General features: G+C 37.6%; 1 protein-coding gene and 1 non-coding gene across 2 annotated transcripts; both read right to left on the bottom strand.

Moving 5' to 3' along the window:
* Window positions 1–1,546: 1,546 nt before the first annotated feature.
* PDCL2 (phosducin like 2) lies at window positions 1,547–19,729 on the bottom strand. Its single transcript, XM_016193185.2, has 6 exons — window positions 19,640–19,729; window positions 15,263–15,383; window positions 14,432–14,522; window positions 8,637–8,780; window positions 7,818–8,026; window positions 1,547–1,732 (listed from the first exon to the last, which is right to left on the bottom strand). The coding sequence occupies exons 1-6, from the start codon at window positions 19,643–19,645 to the stop codon at window positions 1,575–1,577; spliced, it is 729 nt and encodes a 242-aa protein (XP_016048671.2). The 5' UTR covers window positions 19,646–19,729; the 3' UTR covers window positions 1,547–1,574.
* On the bottom strand, window positions 14,255–14,314 carry LOC132537905 (U7 small nuclear RNA). The gene has a single exon (XR_009549318.1). It is a non-coding gene; the product is annotated as a U7 small nuclear RNA (small nuclear RNA).
* Window positions 19,730–20,359: the final 630 nt, after the last annotated feature.

The raw sequence follows: 20,359 nt of genomic DNA, 5'->3' as shown, positions 1-20,359 counted from the left end.
TAAATGCCCATCAATGAGTGAATGAAAAAATAAAAATTTTATGTACACATATATACATAATGAAGTATTATTCAGTCATCAAAAAGAAGGAAATCTTGCCATTTGTAACAACATGGTTGTGTTGGTATGCATGAGACCCCTTCTGTTTCATTGGTTTAATACCCCCTGCTTAATACACTATTCTATTTACATAACCACTTCTTCTTCTTCTTCTTCTAGCATTTGCCCTTCTTCCGTAGCCAGTCAACAGCGTCAGGTTGAGCCTGATGTAAAGTTTCGAGACCTCCTTTGAATCTGGAGAGGTGGCAGTTGTTGACTATGTGGGTCATAGTCTGTCTGTATTCTATTTACATAACCTCTGTTAACAAGCACCACCTTCCCTCCAGGGCATTCGTGGTTTAGTGGTAGAATTCTCACCTGCTCCGCCCCCTCTCCTTGTCATACCCTGATTTTCACCAGTCACTTTTCTCTCCACCCTCTCTGCCTCGCATCCTGTTCCCACCCTAATGGGCTAGTATATTTATAAGGACAAGATTGTTTGTAGTGTTTAGTTTAGTTTAGTTTAGCTTGGTATAGATTGCGCTGTGTCCTGCATGAATAAAGAGATACTGCCTACAGCTCAACCATGAGTCCCTGGTCGTCTGTTACCCGCCCGTGAAGCCAGCCCGGCGAAAACAACATAGCCCGGCGAAAACAACATGGTTGGACTTGAGGGTATAACATCAAGTGAAATAAATCAGAGTGAGAAATAACTTATGATCTCATTCATATGTGGAATCTGAGGGGGAGAAATTTTGCCTCTTATAGACAGTAACTATCAGAGGCAAGGGTGAGATGGGCAAAATGGGTGAAGATGATCAAAGATCCAAGCTTCCAGCTACAAAATAAGGTATATACTATATTGTATATTTGAAAATTCTTACGAGTATAGATCTTTCCATTTTTGATTTAACATTGGTGTATAAAATTAGGTACATAAGAACCATGGCAGCAAAATACATAAAGGGAGGAAAGCTGGCTAATGTGGCAGTGGAGCCATGAGTCCTAAATCTTAAGTTACCAGTGTCCAGATACACGTGTTCAGGTTCCAGGGGAAGCAGCACGGCGAGTTAGGGGGAAGGCACAAGCAGGGAAAGAGCAGTAGGAACAGAGATTGGTTTTCGCCAGACGTTAGTCTTAACTATTTCCTATACACCCACAATCCCTTGTAGGTTTCCATTAAGTGTGTCATATGCTTGTCAGGCTGATGTCAGCAGTATGCTAATTATGTTCATGTCCCATAATCCATTTTTCTCACTGTGAGTTGTGTTCCCAATAACAGGCCTCATTGGAAGCCTACTGAAAATACAGACTTGCAATATTTTTTGTTCAACACAATTCAGAAGAAAAAACTTACCAAAAAATGTTAAGAACTAATACAAATTCTGATTTTGTTGGAGAAAATACTGTTCTGAAATGACTGCAAGTTGCTGAAATGACTGATTCTAATATAAAAATGAAAATAAATCTATACATTTTTATGGTAAAATGACTAGCAAACAATATAAACACTTTAAAGCTGTTTATTAAGCATTTTATTTGGTATCGTCATTGTCACTGTTTGAACTATTAGTGTCATCATAAATGGAAGTATTTCTAATTGAAGATACCATCACATCTACAGTGTCTTTTTTTTTATTTTCTTCCAAGTCAGTCTGTATTGCTCCAACTTCTGCTAGTTTCCATTCAAGTTCTGCAACAAAAATCCATCATTAAATCAGATAAAACACTTGGAAAGGTGAAAAGAATTTATCTATATGAAACAGAAACCCACTCTAATAATAAAACTATGTAGAAGTTGTATATATGAACTGGATAAGTATTTAAGTAATATAATGTAAGTAATATAATGTAAGTAATATAATATAATACACTCTGGATGAAGGGAGAACCAATGATATATATATTACACTCAAGAAATTCAACTCAAGAATAATAAACCAAACAAATACAGATAGATATAATAAATAAAAGATTTAGCAAAAGTAGAGAAATAATTAGTAGAGATTACCAAGAAAATTAAAATACAGTTCGTTGAAGAAAAAAAAAAACAGACTTCAGGTAATAGTAGTCACAAGAAAAGGATAGAAACCAAAAAAGAATTTACATAAGACATAGTGAAGGTAGAGATTATGAGACTACTATGCAAAATGTATTTGAAATTTTACTGGAAAAAGTTCAAAATATGCATTACCAAATAAATTCAAGAGAGAAGTCATAAAGGAATTTATTTGATAACCAAACACCCACTATCCTTATAAATTCATAATTGTGTTAAGTTATGGTATAGACAAACACAAGGAAATTAAAAGCATACTTAATTTTTTTTTATTATCTTTATTTGGTAGAGACTATCAGAAACCAAAAGGGAAGGGGAAGACAGAGGGGAAGAGAGACAGAGAGACATTGCAGCACTGCTTTACCACTTGCAAAGCTTTCCTCCTGCAGGTGAGACTGGGGTCTCAAACCTGGGTCCTTATGCATTGTAGAATGTGCACTAAACCAGTTATGCCACCACCCAGCCCCCTAAAACACACTTTTAAAGAAAATGACAAAATACATTATATGGGGGTTAGAGAGAGATTGCTCACTCAGTGGGACACACGCCTAGCCATGCACACTGCCCAGCTTTGAGTCCTGGAACCACATAGCAGTGCCACAGCACTGGGGGAATCTCTCTCTGGAACACCCACTCTCTTCTTTCTCTCTCTCTCTGAAAAATGCCAGCCTGGGAGCAATCAAACCATGCATATGCAAGGGTCTACCTCAGTAACGCATACACACACACACACGCACACGCACACGCACACGCACACACACACCGCATGATATCTATTACAGAAAGGTTATATATATATGAAGAAATTTATAAAAACCTAAAAGGCCAGCATAAATAATGGGACATATCTCATTCATGAACAGAAATTTCCACTATTATTAAGATGTCAAATCTTCAACAATTCACTTAAGTGTGGGGGAGATAGCATAATGGTTATGCAAAAAGATTCTCATTCTTGAGGCTCCAAAGTTCCAGGTTTAATCCCTGCACCACCATCAGCCAGAGCTAAGCATTGGGTGAGGGGGGAAAAAAAGCACTTAAGTTAGGTTTTAATTTATTAAAATTATAATTTTATAATTTTTTAAATTTAATTAAAATTATAATTAACAGGATTTTCACAGAACTTGACCAAATTTGATATTTATTATAAGAGATGTTTAAAATGATTTGCCCTACTAGAGACTCTAGATAATTATAAAGGTTAGTGATTAATATAGTACTGTACTGATTCAGGGTAGACAAAGGAATGGAACTTGGAAATTTCAGAAACAAATGAGAGCACTTTTGGAACCTACTTAGAACAGCAGCTTTATATATGGCACAGTCCAAAGTGAGAGATCTTCTTCAAGGAAGAGGTCCCAAGTTTGACCACAGGCATCGCATGTGCCAAGATGATGCTTGGGTTCTTTCTCTTATTAATGGATATAAATAAATATTTTTAAATGATGTAAGAAACATTAAAATCAGTAGGAAAACTATCTCACAAGCAAGCCAAAAGCATCACTTCAGTGCATGCAGTGCCAGAAATTGAACCAGAATTTGAGACATGCAAATCCATAACTCTTATCAGTTGAGCTATCTCCCTAACTACAAAAGTAACATTTTGAAAAAGAAGACAATAAGTGTTGGTGAAATCGCAAAGAAACTGGAGACCTTACATACTGTTGATGGAACTGTGAAGTAGTGTGGCCATTATGGAAAATATTATATCATTAATCCAAAAGTTAAAACTGATTTCTCATGTAACCCAGCATTCTGCTTTTGAGTATATACCAAAATGAACTGACAACAGGAACTTGAAGAGATTATTTGTAAATCCATGTTCATAGCACCATTATTCACAACAGAAAAAAGGTAAAAACTGCCCAAATATCCATCAACATATGAGTAGGTAGATACACACACACAGTCAGACACACACACACACTATATATATATATATATATATATAACAGTCCAAAATAAGAAGGGAATTCTGCTATAAGTAATAACATGTATGATCCTTGTGCATATACTAATAAATAATGTAGTCAACAAAAACTGTCTGCGTGAGAGTTATATATGAGAAAAAGAATTATAAATATGATGGTGATAGTAGCATAGTAATGCAATTATACTTAGTGCTACTGAAATGTAAACTTTAAAATTATTAATATTGGGTTGTCAGAAAAGTCATGACACATTTTTGCACATAAAAACACATCATGACTTTCCCAACATCCCAATAGAAGGCATTTTATTTATAAAATCTGAGCATGTGATGTATACCATGGTGAATATAATTAATAATACTATGTTGTATATTTAAAGAACTATTTAAATTGGCAAATTATATGCTATGTGTATTTCACAAGTAAGGTAATACATATATATGTCCCAAAAGAGAGAGAGAGATGAACCATCTAACACATTCCTGATGATAGTGACTGACTAATGAGGCAGAAAGGATATTAGAAATGGAAATATAGATCATTTCAATTACATTTAGAATGTTTATTTTAACAATAATAAGCACATAAACAACTTAAGGATATAGAAACAAATATTTACATTGCAAGTTTTGGTAATAAAATGATACTGTATAATTATACTCTTATGTACTAAGTATAATTAATGAGGGTATAAAGTAAAGAAAAAAAAAGTATAACTGGAATCCTTGGACTATAAAGAAGGAAAAGGGGAGATCTTTGAATAGCTGAAGTATTGGAGTTCTCTCTGCAAGTCCAAAGAACAGTTTTAGGATGAAGACAGAGTGAAATAGAGCTGTTAAAAACATCTATTCATTTAAACAGTGGGCTTAAATTGTTAATACATTTCTAATAATGACTTTTTAAAAATATTAAAATATCTATCATCTTAGACCAGGGAGACCAGAAGCAACTGGTCTTGTCAGCATATAAGACACAGTTATTTGTAAATAGCACTAAATGACATAAATCATAGTAAGGTCTTATATAGTACAGTAAATTCTAACCATGGGGTTTTCAATTTAAACCAAATTCCCAAATGACTTGGTTATAATAATAACTATCTTTTGCCTTCTTAAACTCTAAGACAGCAGAAACCTTCCCCATTCTCTATAAAACCCATATATCTCCCAGTCCTGGAACCTCTGGAGCATGGCTCATTTTCCTTCAAGCTTATCTCTACCTATACAATTTGAACTCCATCTGTTGATCTCAACCAAATCAATGAAAGCAGTACTACCTCGACATGTTTCACTTTGGATGGTGTCTAGAGACACCAGATGTGGGATGTCAACCCTTCATCTCCATTACTCTGGTGAGACTTTCCTAGTTCATAGAACTCCTTAATTCTACGTCAGGCGGCACACTTCCTAAAAAGTCACAGAAACGGGAGTTGGGGAGTAGCGTATCATGTTAAGCGCAGCTGGCACAAAGTGCAAGGACCGGCCCCCGGCTCCCCTACCTGCAGGGGGGTCGCTTCACAAGTGGTGAAGCAGGTCTGCAGGTGTCTATCTTTCTCTCCCCCTCTCTATCTTTCCCTCTTCTCTCCATTTCTCTCTGTCCTATCCAACAACAACAATAATAACTACAACAATAAAAAAAAAAGGACAAAAAAAAAGTCACAGAACCTAGATATAGACCAGGGCACATGAGACAGAGCACATATGCACATGCATCCATAAGTTAGAGGAAAATATACACCTTAAAGTAAAAGTGCACAATAGTTTGCAGTGACTCAATAAGTACAGCAAATAAGTAGGAAGGCCTAAAAAGGATACCATAAAGTACTTAATCAAGTAAGTTTCTACTTATAGACCTAGATCCCCTCCTCACCTACTTCCAATTTCACTTCCCTTAATCACTCTGACACTAACCTTGTCAGATAAAGTAAGGACTACAAAAGCTGAATAAGAACAAGAGACCAGCATACTGTAATGATGGCTCTTTTGGTCACTACCAGGCCACCCCATCATCCAGGGCCCTACTCAGGGAATCATGGGATTCCTATATAGATATGATGGGCCTAGACCTCTAACAGATACCTCTCTCCGACATCACTGGTCATCTCCATCAGGAACAACATCATAAGCTCTCTTCTGGGCCTCTACAGGACCTTGAGCTCAACATGGATCAACAATTGTAAAGACTGCCCCACTATATGAAGGGAGGTTGGGTCAACATACTCTGACACTAGAAAGAGTTCTGAAATGAGTGCAGGCTAGAATGTCCCAGGCTATGAGCATGGAATGCAAGCTCAGTCCTACAGGGATGCAGAGATTACACAGGCTCCTTTGCTAAATATGGGCCCCAGATCTGATCGATGGGGTTTACAGTTAACAATATTTATATACTTTTCCCATATTTGGGAGTTACTTTCTTCCCTGATCCAGCTTGCTAGTCCTATGTCCAATAGTGACACCTTCTCTCCAAACAATACTTTTAGCCCACCTCTATGTTAGCTGTCAGGCTCAGGCAAAAACTAGTAAAGTCATGGGCCCCTTGGAATATACCTAAAATACAGCTACTAGCTTTTTCCAAAATGGAGACCTAAAATCTCACCTGCTCTATTCTTACGTTTAGGTTTCTAATTATTAGAAAATTTGTTCTGCTTTATATCTTAATGTTTTTTCAGCCACCAGGTTGCAAATACTACCAAGATGCCACCCTGACTTCCCTGGGCAGATGACCTCACCAATGTGTCCTAGAACCTCACATCTCCAGAGCCCTTCCCCACTAGGGAAAGATAGTAATAGGCTGGGAGTATGGATTGACCTGCTAATGCCCATGTGTTGCAGAGAAGCAATTAAAGAGGCCTTCAACTTTCCACTTTCTGTACCCCATAATGATCCTGGGTCCATGCTTCCAGAGGGAAAAAGAATAGGAAACTTCCAATGGAGGTATGGGATATGGAATTCTGGTGGTGGGAATTGTGTGGAATTGTACCCCTCTTATCCTATGAATTAGTCAATCATTGTTAAATCAATAAATTAAATCTATTCACAATGGCTTTAGCCAGATCGGGAGAGAAAAAGATTTTTTTAAATAATAGCATAAAAGCAGTTTTAATAAATTTATAAGTAGTGCTTATTACTCTATCAAAATTGAATCATGTTAGGAAGTAAAAATATAAAGTTCTGCACACTGCACTATGTAAAAAAATGATAGACGTCATGATTCTTGTAATTGGTAGGGAGACAAAACTCAAGGGGAAATGACTAAGCAACAATATCAGATAGTAAATGTGGATAATGAAAAACAAGTTGTTTAGTGACTACTACTATAGAAAACCACTATAGACACTCAGAGAACAAGATGGATTATAACTTGGTTCAGTTAGCACATAATGGAATAGATGGTAGTCAAAGTAACATGAAGCAATAGAATTTGGCAGACTAAAGAAGGGTAAGATGTTTGGGGTAGAGGGAAAGAGCATGGAAACAAAATATAAAAAACACAAATGAGTAAGGTGTGCCTGTAGAAGTGACTGAAGACCAACCTGACTGGAGCAGAAACTTGAAATAAATGAGAAATATAGTATAGGTCTCTCAGGCTGAGGATTCTGACTTTTCAACTTGTTTGAAATAAGAAGCCACTAAGAATTTTATCAACTGGGTGATAAAAACTACACTAGAAGCATGTTAGAAGAGATTAGAAGCAAGAGGAAAAATAACTTACATTTTTACGGTAATTGACTTTATGATACTTATTAATCTATGGAAGTTTTCATAAGCACATGTTTAAAATAGCATTACCTTCCAGCTTAAGATTTATCCCTCCACATTCTATCACTCCAATGAACTTTCCTTCTATCTGACCATTTTTATAAACAAAAATTGTTGGTAAACAATTGTCATGGTAATGTTGGATACAGCTGTTCACGATCGCTTTAACAAATTTAGTTTCTGGAAACTTTCTTGCTAGGAGACTAAGGTGCTGGTTAACCAACAAGCACATTGGGATGCTAAAAAGAGAAACAATACCTTTAAAAATCAGACATAAAACAATCCATGTCAAAATGTCTTTAGATACTAATTTAACATATGAGCATATCAGTTTTCCTCCAGATACCTTTAACAATGATGAATTGTAGAGTCTTCTATATTTACTGTAAACATGACTACAGCCAGAGAATGAATCTTGCTACCATGTAAATTAAATACCTAATTAGTGCTTAACTATGCCTGGTTAACATCAATTTAATTCAAACCATGTCTCACTTTGTAGGACACAGAAAAACAAAAATAAAGATTCCAGGGAGTCTTTGATGGCTCTAACCAGTTCTTTAAATTAGATGACTTGAATATATAGTTTTTATTTGTGATTAGTAGTAGGTTACAAGATTATAAGATTACAATGTATAGTTCCAGACCATACCCACCACCAAAATTGTGTATCCCTACCTTCCCACCTCCCAAAGATAAGTACTATAGTTCAGTGTGAATATATTTTAAAATACCTAATTCAATACCTGAAGCTAATTACTCTATGCATAAATAAAAAGCTTGAAGTCAGAAATATGTGTTTTAAAGCATTAGTGTGTCAACATTTTGAGGAGCTGTTGTGGTAATTACCTTGACCTGTATAGATGAATTATAACCCATACATCTTTTTCTGCATTTGTGACTTCATTCACATACTGATTTCCAGCAATTTCTCTTAATTCCCCAAACTTTCGTTTTTTCTTAAGAGCTTTCCATTCCTGTAAACGCTTTTCTCTAGTTAAAAAGGAAATCATATTACAAAGAAATTATTTTCTGAAGGTCATTTACATATACAGTAACAAGAGGAATGAATGCAATACTAGTACATACCAGACACTTCTTAGAGAAAGACAACTACTTTTGGACTTTTTTTTCTGCCTTATTTTTTTCAGAGCATCGAGCAGCTCTGGTTTATAGTGGTACAGGGGACTGAACCTGGGACTTCAGAGCCTGAGGTATGAAAGTCTCTTTGCATAACTATTATACTATCTACCCCCTCCCTTATTCTTGGTCTTATTATGCCAATTCTCTCTTTCTACCCCCTCCCTTATTTTTGGTCTTATGCCAATTCTCTCCCTCTCCCTCTCCCTCTCCCTCTCCCTCTCCCTCTCCCTCTCCCTCTCCCTCTCCCTCTCCCTCTCCCTCTCCCTCTTTCATTCTCTCTCTCTCTCTCTCTCATTCTCTCTCTCTCCCTCTCTCCCTCTCTCTCTCTCCCTCTCTTTCTCTCTCCCTCTTTCCTTCTCTATTTTTAAATATAGAGATTAGCTTTATCATGGGTACTGTAAAGTTTAAGTTAGTTATTAACTTTACAGTTTTTTTTAAATTTAAAATTAGGTCTTAGTCATAGCTAGAGAGAGTTTACTCAGACACTAGATCAGTGGTGCAGATTAAATAGAACAATCAAAGTGGCCTAGGAGGTTCCCAGTGGGTGGGGCATTGGACTTGCATGAGGTCTTGAGTTTGGTCCCTGACATCACATATGCCAGAAGGATACTCTGGTTTCTCTATTTTGTAAAATAAATCTATAATAACAGCAGCCAGAGAAATAGTTCAACTGAGCACAGGATTTGCATGCCAAAAGCTTCTGGTGTGACTCCTGATGCCACATATACTGGAGTGGTGCTCTGGTTTCTCCCTTTCTCCGATCAAAATCTCAGATCTCGTGTGACATACATAGCATAAATGTTTTTTATATTTATTTATTTACTTATTTATTTATTTTGCCTCCAGGGTTATTGCTGGGGCTCAGTGCCTGCACCACGAATCCACTGCTCCTGGAGGCTATTTTTCCTTTTGTTGCCCTTGTTGTTATACCATTGTTGTTCTGATTGTTATTGTTGTCATTGCTGTCACTGTTGTTGGATAGGACAAAGAGAAATTGAGAGAGGAAAGGAAGACAGAGGGGGGCAGAGAAAGATAGACACCTATAGACTTGCTTCACCAGTTGTGGAAAGACCCCCCCCACTGCAGGTGGAGAGCCGGGGGTTTGAACCAGGATCTTTAAGCCAGTCCCTGTACTTTGTGAAATGTGGGCTTAACCTGCTGTACTACTGCCCGACCCCCCATAAATATTTTTTAAAGACAAATAGCTATTAAGGTAAAATATACATAACAACATAGCTAACATTTACTGAATCCTTACTACACTGTCAAGCACTATTTTAAATGTACTACAATTAAATAATTTAATCCTTGGGAAAATTTTGTAAAGTTAGTATGATTATTTCCTCCCCATTTGTATACTCTTAACTACTTTAGTAAGCTGATCTTTAGTCCAAAGTTTCTGAAACTGAAGCTCTGCTGCTTGAAGACTTTTGTAAAGCCACATACTAGGTCAGCACTCTTAGTCCAAAGTTTCTGTGAATGCAACTAATTAGCTGTTAAATAATGATTACAAGTAGAGATGTGGTTGAGAAGAATGATTAGAAGTTTGGATGCAAAGTCAAGATAAAGTGAGTTTAATCACTGTCAGTGTTGGGCTAGCATTGAGAGAGAGGGAAAGAAAGAGAGAGAGAGAGATGACCCAGGAACCAAGCTCATGGCTGCAGGACAATTCAAATCTTTATTCATTCTAGAGCCCCATAGCACACCTGGTTAAGCCACGTGGTGCAAACCGCAATGGCCGGCATCAGCCTCTTGGTCTGCACGCCTGCGCTCCTCCAGGTCGGGACACCACAGAGACAAGACAGAAATGGAAGTGGCTTGACAGTACCATACATGGTTAGAAAAGGGGTGGAGAAAGGCAAAGGGGGCCGGGAATGGTATGGATATCCCCAGCAACTATTGCTAGGGGTTCAACTGGTAAGATTAACAATACCCTGTGGGGAATTAGGAAGGAGACCTTTAGTCATTTGTAAGACAAAGCAGAAGATTGATATGTACATAATAAAAGGATAGGCCATAATATCAGGGAATGCAGGGTGGAGCAGGCTTAATGTTTTAAGGAATGCCAGGCTCCTGGAGGCAAGAAAATGCAGGATGTTTTTGTGAGGCAGGGAAGACTTAAATGGCTGCCAACCTTTTGGGGTTCATGTGTTTCCCCCCTTTTGCTCAACCCTCCATAGAGAGAGAGAGACTTACCAGGACTGACTCACCTCTCAGGTCAAGCCCTGCCAGGCTCCACCACATCTCCACAACCTCCCTACATGTCAGCTCTACCACTTAATATCAGTGAATTTGGGGAAGTTGTTCTAAGATCTACTTTGCCCAACTATAAATCTGAACATTTACTTGCATATAATTGTTGGGGATGAAACTACCTGTTAATTTCCTAATATGATCTACCTAGCACATGGTGAGTATTTAATCAATGTTTCTTACTTATTTGTCCATAGAGACCCTTAAAACTTTGTTAGCAACTCTCAACATCTACATAGTTTGGTTCAGTTGTTGAATGTTTGAATTCACTAAGTAACTGCAAATTGTTTTGGACACTTAACTAGTTTCTTAAAATGTACTGATTGATCCTATACCTCCAGGTTATCTGTGAGTGTTCTCTCTCTCTCTCTCTCTCTCTCTCAATTTTATGTTTTCTTCATGCCCTAGCATGAAAACAATTCTTGTCTGAGAACCCATTCCTTAAATACAAGCTACCAAATATAGTCTTCAATCCCTCAACAACTATCTTTTTTAATGAAGTCACTGTACATGCCCCTGTTCTACTCATCTCTGGGCCAGGTACCCGGCACTATAGGAAGTCATGAGAGTTTATAGGCAGCCAAAATTATTCAGCTTAGCCAATCCTAAATAGATTTACAGTGCCTTTCTTCCCCTTCCCACAAAAACCACAAGGGAGACTTGTGTCCATGCTATTCCTTTACTCCTTCTACCTTCTGCATGGACATTGTAATAATGCTGATACATCAAAATGCTGGGACATTAACACTGTAATAACTCTAGCTGATGCAAATGTGGAGGATCATTCAGAGCAATACTCCACTGATGCAAAGATGGGGCAAAGGGGGGGGGGGGCTGATTCATCAATCTGAAGCACAGACCTACTAAAGAAGCAAAAACAAGCTAATACTTGACTGTGAGTGAGACCTACAGGCGGTCCTACTAACACAACTCTGAAATATGGCATACACTTGTGCATGGAATGAAACCAAAATTCTGGACTAACCCAAAAGCCTTCTCCAACTACAATTTCTAAGGATTCTTGCCCCGGACAAGTGGAACTGTAGCTTTTGGGGAACCCTCAAGCACAGCCTGCCTCCACAGGCAGTATGCCAGTCTCCTGAGTAGTGTCTCATTCCTCCCTTCATTCCCTGCTGCTAACTGAACTGTGAACTTGTAATGTAGATTCCTCCTAATAAAATCACATTGTAGTTCCATGTAACTGTCTTGAATCAATAAATGTAACCTGTATACATAAAGGTGGCAATTTTTTTTTTTGTCTTCACTGGAAGGGGGTGGGTTTCACCATTCAGGGCAGACCTTTTTCAGAGACAGAGGTAGAGGAAAGAAGGTAACACATAGGACTGACACTTCCCCCATTGTTGTGGACCTGGGCTTAAACCTGGGTTATACACATGGAAAACAAGTGCACTTCCTAGTGAACTACCTTGCTGACCCCATCTCTGGTGTTTCTGAATGACTGAACTGGAGTTGTCATTACTGAAAGGGACACCACAACAGTGATGTCAACATGTATTATTGGTGATGTGAACTTGGACACTTCCTGGCATGGGTTTTGCCAGATCACTACTACCTTACTTTCTGAAATAACAAGATACTCCAGACTCATGTTGTACATTCACAACTCACAATGAAAATAAACAGTTCTCCTAGAGCCACTGCTTCCTTTCATTGAAGAATAGTATTGAGTGATTGAGGAGGTGTGGATATGGAGCAGGACCCATTTCAGACTGCTCATCTGTGAAACTAGAAAAAGCAATGAAAAATCACCAGAAAACTCAACAAAATACAACCAGGATTTCTTCAGAAACTCACTAAGCCACAGCCATCAAGTTGTAGATGCTGCTATGATTTCATTCTGACATCCCTGGGGTCACCTCACAAATGTGCTTCAGGATGTCACCTCCCCAGAGTCCTACTCCACTAGGGAAAGACAGGAAACAAGCTGGGGGGTATACATCCACCTGATAACACCCATGTCCAGTGGAGAAGACATTACAGGAACCAGACCTCTGCACCCCTTAAGGAATTTGGAGAAATGGTAGGGGTAGACGACCAGAGAGTTCTGAACTCTGACTTCATCAGGACCCAGAGAGAGAAGAGGAAAAAAAGGAAGGACATTTGGAAGTAGTAACAGGTGTAGAAATATTTAGAAAGGAAGAAAAGGCATAAGCATAGAAAACATGAGCAAATATATATAAATATAGATAGCTATAGAAATAATAGTTAATCCATATCTGTGACCTTTGGAGAACCACTGCAGTTTTCAGTGGAAAGAATGGGAATACAAAACTCTGGTAGTGAGAATGGTGTGGAATTATACACCTATTATGTCATAACTTTGTAAATCAATATTAAATCAATGATTAAAATTTAAGAAAAGAATAGTATTTATGATACAGTAGTTGAACAGGTGTGTTGTTTCATGTTGAAACAATCTTGCATTCCCCTAAGACCAATTTCACTTGATCAGGATTTTTTTTTCACTGCTGGAGTCAAACTGTTAAAACAGTTAATACCTATATAGACAGGAACAGTTTTCTGTAGCATATATATATATACTTTTTTTTTGCAGTACATTTGTCTAGTATTGGGATGAATTAGTAAATATATGAACCTGTTATAGTTTCTGAAGGATTTTGTTGCTGACTGGTAATTCTTTATTAGGTGATGAAAATCCTTGAGAACTATCATACAAGAAGAAAAAAACATAGCCTCTTCTTATGGCCTTTCACTAATAACGTCTACTTTTTTCAAAAGTAATTTAACAAAATTCTACTGAATATTACTGGGTAGTTTTATAATCCAAGCAAAGGAAAAGCAATTTGTAAAAACATATTTCACTTCATATATATCCAATTAAATTATGTAGTCAGGGAGGTGGCTTAGCAGTGAAGTGCCTTGTGTTCATGAGACCTGTGTTCTAGTCCTGGCACTGCATAAACCTCAGAAATGGTGCCTTGAACTGTCTTTTTTTCTTAAAAAAGACAGAAATAAATGTTTTATTTAATTAAAAAAAAACAAGTTGTTTAAAAAGGTTATTTAAAATCAATTTCACTTTTTTTTTGGGGGGGGGCTTCCCGTGAGACTGGAAGACGAGCTAGACAAATTCTAATAGAGCTGTAACACTAAAATCAATTTCACTTTTAAAAGTCTATTCTATGAGCAAAACATGAGTTTCTTCCCTGTTTCAACCTTACAATAACTTTGTTCAAGAATTCATAAGTTGCCCAAATAAATTACCCTACCTATATAGTTCAATAGCTTTCATGTCCTCATCATCAAAATCATCTTCAGCTTCTTTCAATTGTGCAAGAGTCATCTTTTCATATGGTTTAACTAAAACAAGACAAATCATGGAAAATTTAGTTAAATCGTTTTTATATTTCACAGGGGCATGTCTGGAAAGAACAATATACTTAACAAATAGAGATCAAGAATATCTTTAAACAAATTTGAAGCAGTTGGCTACAAAATAACTTCATATGTAAGAGAAACTGCAATGCCAGAGTCTTGTGACTTCCTTTAAAGTAACTACCAAGCTGAATTTAAAGGGGTATGACAATCATTTGACCCCCATAAATTCAGTTTTTCTCAACTACAGAAACCTAAAAAATTAATAAATACTATATACAATGATTTTAAAAAGCAGATAATGCAAGATAGAGGAATATGGTGGGGAAAAGTTCACTAGATGAGACTGTAATATACTTCAGCTGTTACTAACTTGATATTTGACACATGAGATAAAACTAATTTCAAAAGTATGGGTAGGGTTTATGTAAAATGATTATGTGTGTCACTGAGGAATGAACCCAAGGCTTCACACTTGCATGATATCACTGTACAGTAGCCTCCTCATTCTTCATTCTTTATGAGAGAGAGAGAGAATGGGTGGTGGTGGTGAAGAATAGATCAAAGAGAGACACCGCACCAATCATGGAGTTTTTGATATAACCATGATTATCTCCCAACCCCTAAATGAAATATTTTCTAATATCCTTATCCCACTAAATGAATCATTAACATGATGATATTATCCCCTTCATCCAATCCACCAGATATTTGAACAATTATACCCATTGCTTCTTTTTGTAAACGTAAAACCATTTCTTCAATTTCATCTTTTGGTTCTTCTTTTGGGGGAAGAATGCCAAAATCTCTTAAAATCTCATTCCATTCTGTATCTTCATTTGGATCCTATGCAAAAAAAAAAAAAAAAAGCAAAAGAATTTATTGACACAATTGTGTATTTTATGTATTTTTTATTTATTGTAGGACTGGGGCCTCACACATGTGTGATTTCATCACTCCAGAACACTTTTCTATCCAGATCGTCAGACAGAGGCAGAAACAGAGATAGAGAGAATGACTGAACATAGTACTGGAGCTTCTTCTGTTGTTATTATACCTCCATGTGGTGCATGGGCTTGAATCTGGATTGTGCACCTGGTAATGTCTGGGACCCTACCCGATGAGTTATCTCTCAGACTCCATCAATGTGAATTTTAATATATAGGAAATTTATTTGATGCTTTGTCTTCTGATCAGGAGACAAAGAGCTGTCAGATCTCACATTGTATTTTATATATTGTATCTCACTTTTCCTTTGTGCACAAAGGAAAGATCATGCAGGAATACAGCAAGATGGTGGTTATCTGCCCTAGGCCTCAGGTGTGCAACCATTATGCCTGGAAATTAATTTGATATGTGCCACTTGCAATATAAAGTGAATTGTCTGATACACTGTATTTTCAATTATGCAAATGGTTATAAGCTATAAAGACAACTAATTAAAGAATAGAAAAAAGGGTAGGGGTAGATAGCATAATTGCTATGCAAACAGACGCTCATACCTGAGGTTCTATAGTCCCAGGTTCAGTCCCCTACACCACCATCAGCCGAAGATGAGCAGTGCTTTGATAAAATAAATTAATTAATTAAATAAAAATAAAGAATAGAAAAAAGTGGCTTATTTTTCCCAACTTGCCAGTATTGTTAGGACTACTTAGATTAATAAGCAAGGTATATCCTCTATCCTCAAAGTTACACTGATGTGTTCAATAACAATTAAAAAAAATCAGTTTAGGATTGAGGAAATAGTGCAGTGACAAAAGCATAGACTTGCACGCACACCTGAGGCCTAAGGCAGATGACCACCATCTTGCTGTATTCCTGCATGATCTTTCTTTTGTGCACATACAAAGTGAGATCTCACAGCTCTTTGTCTCCTTATCAAAACAGCAATTTTATCTTTTAGGATACCACCCTCTGCCCACACTTAACCTTATTGAAGAGTCTGCTGTCAAATATAGGCATTTTGGGGGTTTGAGTTTCAATTTAGGAATTGAAAATGGAGAGATGCAATTCAGAAATAAAAAAGAGAAAGATTATGACATTAACTCTGCCTTTAGGGAAATGACAGCTTTAATGCCTCATGCAATATTTGTCTTTTTCTGTCTGACTTACTTCACTTAGTAATATATCCTCAAGGGAAGCCCATTAATGTGCTCACAAATGGCAGAATTCCTTGTGACTAAATTATATTCCTTTATGTATATGTACCACATTTTTCTTTTTCCATTTAGTCACTGATGAACATCATGGTTGCTCCCATTTCTTGGATCTTGTAAACAATGTTTCAATGAACATAAATAAGGGAAAGCTATCTTTTCAGTTTAGTATTTTCATTTATTTTTTTGTTTATTTATGTACTTTGGATAGAGTCAGAGAGAAAATGAGAGGGAAGGGGAATGCAGAGAGAGAGAGAGAGAGAGAGAGAGAGAGAGAGAGAGACCTGCAGCACTGCTTCAGTGTTCATGAAGTTTCTTGCAGGTGATAACCAAAGGCAGGAACTTGGGTCCTTCCTTGTGCACTATAATACGAGCACTCAGCCAAGTGTGCTACCACGGCCCCTAATGTTTTAATTTATTTTGGTTAAAGATCCAGAACTGGAGTTGATGGATCACCTGGTAGTTATGTCTTTAATTTTTTTGAGGCATCTCCACTCCCCATCACACCTCCATAGCAGTAGCATTATAACACTTCTATCAACTGTGCCAGTGATTCTCTTTCTCCCTCCCTCTCTCCCTCCTTTCTTTCTCTCTTCCTTCCTTTCTTTATCTCTTTTTTCTCTCCTTTCTTTCTTTGTATTTTTTTGGTATTACCTTTATTTATTTATTGGATCAAGACAGCCAGAAATTGAGAAGGATGGGGATGCTAGAGAGGGGAGAAAGAGAGACACCTGAAACACTGCTTTACCGTTCACAAAGCTTTACCCCTGCAGGTGGGACTGGGGTTTCAAACCTGGGTCCTTGTGCATTGTATAATGTGTACTCAACCAGGTGTGCCACCACCTAGCCTTTCAGTGTTTCATTTTCTCTGACACATTGCCAACACTTCACTTCTTTTATTTCTGATAATAGTCATTGTAGCAGGTGCAAAGTGTTACCTGATTGTAGTTTCATTTTCCTGATGGTTTGTGATATTGAGCATCTTTTCATTTATCTACATACCAGTGGAATTTTTTTTTGAAAGATGTTCTCTCTTCTTTCCTTTTCTTCTTTTCTTCTTTCTTTCTTTTTTACCAGAGCACTTATCAGCTTTGGCTGTGGTGGTGGTGGGGCTTGAACTTTGGGCCTCTCTCTGAACCTCAGACATGGAAATATTTTGTATAACCATTGTGCTTTCTTCTTCCCTTCCTCTCTCACTTTTAATTGAGTTGGTTGTTGCTATTGATTTGCATGAGATATTTATATATTTGTTAGAATGCACCAGTGAATCCATCTGGTTTTCTTTTCCTTTTTTTGTAACATATCTGCTCAATTATATCCAAATATATGCATCTACATATTTTAGCCATGTCTTCCAAGAACAAGTATTTGGGTGTCATACTGCTGCTGTTGCTTTGTCTCTAACAATAGCATATAGTTCACTTCATTCTATATAAAAACTGACAAATTTATGCTTAGGGCTTTCATTTTATTTTGCGATCATCATTGGTCCTGCCAATGTTTATTATGCACCAACTCTATTTACCCCTTTTCCAATTTATATGCTTATATCTTAGATGGGGCTGCTGTAACAAATCACCATTGATTGGGTGGCATGTAGACAGCATAATTTTTATTTCTAGAAATTGAGAGTCTAAAATTAGTGTGCCAGCATAGTCAGGTGCTTACGAGTACCTTTTTCCAGTTGCTGACCACTGCCTTCTCACTGTGGTAGGATGAGAGCAACTTTTTTTTTTTTTTATTAAAGAAAGGATTAATTAACAAAACCATAGGGTAGGAGGGGTACAACTCCACAGAATTCCCGCCACCCAATCTCCATAACCCACCCCCTCCCCTGATAGCTTTCCCATTCTCTATCTCTCTGGGAGCATGGACCCAGGGTCATTGAGGGTTGCAGAAGGTAGAAGGTCTGGCTTCTGTAATTGCTTCCTCGCTGAACATGGGCGTTGACTGGTCAGTCCATACTCCCAGTCTGCCTCTCTCTTTCCCTAGTAGGATGGGTCTCTGGGGAAGCTGAGAGAGCAACTTCTGACAGAGGTGCACTCTGCACTCTCCTTCTGCTTGCACTGATCCCATTCTTGAAGTCTCCATTCTCATAACCAAAGACCTTATTTCCAAATATCATCACATTAAAGATTAGATGGATTTTTTCTTTCTGCTCTTCTGGTCAAGTTCTGGCAAAGCAGGCATACTATCCAAAAGAGCTATTTCTGCTGTCCCCAAACAATCTATTTAAAATTATATTCACATATGTTCAAAATAACCTAAAATAATACAAAAGTATATACAAATGTCAGAATTAAACAAGTAAGACAAAATCAGTGCCTTTTAATTTGGGGGAACAGGTGGGAAGCAACTGCTTCTATAGATAACTGAACATTTTATGCTGTTAATATGAAAAAGAAAAGCACATACTTTTGGTTAACAAGTAAGAAAAGTAGGCTACTAAGGAATAAATGAGAGTCTGTGTTTGGGAATGAATTAAAATAAGCTCCAGGAACAGCTGTTGTTTCTGAAGAGACAACTTGGCTGGAGACTGACAAGTGGGGTTTCTCATCTGATTGTTTTTTTTTTAAGTTAGTGGGGCAAAGATACTGAAATGAAATCACTCTTCAGTTGAAGTTGCTGATCTGTTTCTTAAGTTAGAAATGGTATTAAGAACAAGAACTCCAAAATTTAAGTAAGACATGCAAACATAAATAACTCTGAAAGCTTTCTCCTGTGATGCTTATGTCACATGTTGCGCAAAATGACAGTCTCTAAATTTATTCGCATTTCCTTTCAGATTTTGACAGTGTCTCAAGCAAACTTTAGACTTTACCAAGAGCACTTAAACCCAAGCTTCTGGGCGAGTTGGCCTAGTCCTGCTTATCCTTAAGCTCAGACCAGGAAGTCCACCCCCCTGGCACCTCCACCATCACCCTGTACAACAGCATTCCCCACCTGCATGGTCTTCTGCCTGCCTTTCAGGAGCCCAGGAGGTGGGGCGCCTGATGAGGGACTCCAGACTGTCACTGGACAAGGTCCCCACAAGGCGGGAAGACAACAGGGCTAAGGACCCGAGCGAGAGCAGAGAACAAGGACCTCTTAGGTTCTATAGCCCTGCGCTTCTAGGTTGCCTAGTAACGAGGAGGCGTGGCCAAGGGCTGTTGTGCAAACTGACACATTAGGTCGGGGTATTTATCTAAGGCGGTGCCTTTCCTGTTCAGAGTGCACTGCTGGTGCTAGCACTACTCCCACCCTTTCCTACTTCTCAACCAACAGGTGCTGGAGGAGAGAAACTTCCAAAAGTGAAGATTTTAACCTGGAGCCCACAACCTATGAGATGCGGATGAATCCTGGGAATACCTAGCTTGCAGCTTTCAACTGTACACTTAACTTTGTTGAATGTGTGTATTTTTGGGTGGAGTTAAGAATCAAAACTTTCACCAGATGCCTAGATGGCTCTACAATTTAAAAACCCACTGTCTTAGTAGACAAGAACTTTTACTTCAGGTAGAAACCTAAGTAACTGGATTTTTTGGTGCATTTTTTTTTGTAAGTTCACATGAAAATATGTAATTGCCAAGTAAAGTTGTACACATGGCCACAGAGATATACTCATAAGATGTGGAAAAGAAAAAAAAAATTTTTAATGATAACAGTCATTTATTTATTTTGCCT

The sequence above is a fragment of the Erinaceus europaeus genome, chromosome 3, assembly GCF_950295315.1.
Source record: "Erinaceus europaeus chromosome 3, mEriEur2.1, whole genome shotgun sequence".
In the NCBI taxonomy this organism is placed as follows: Eukaryota; Metazoa; Chordata; class Mammalia; order Eulipotyphla; family Erinaceidae; genus Erinaceus; species Erinaceus europaeus.
Note: the sequence above shows the minus strand (reverse complement) of the source record. Positions and strands in the feature narration are given on the sequence as shown.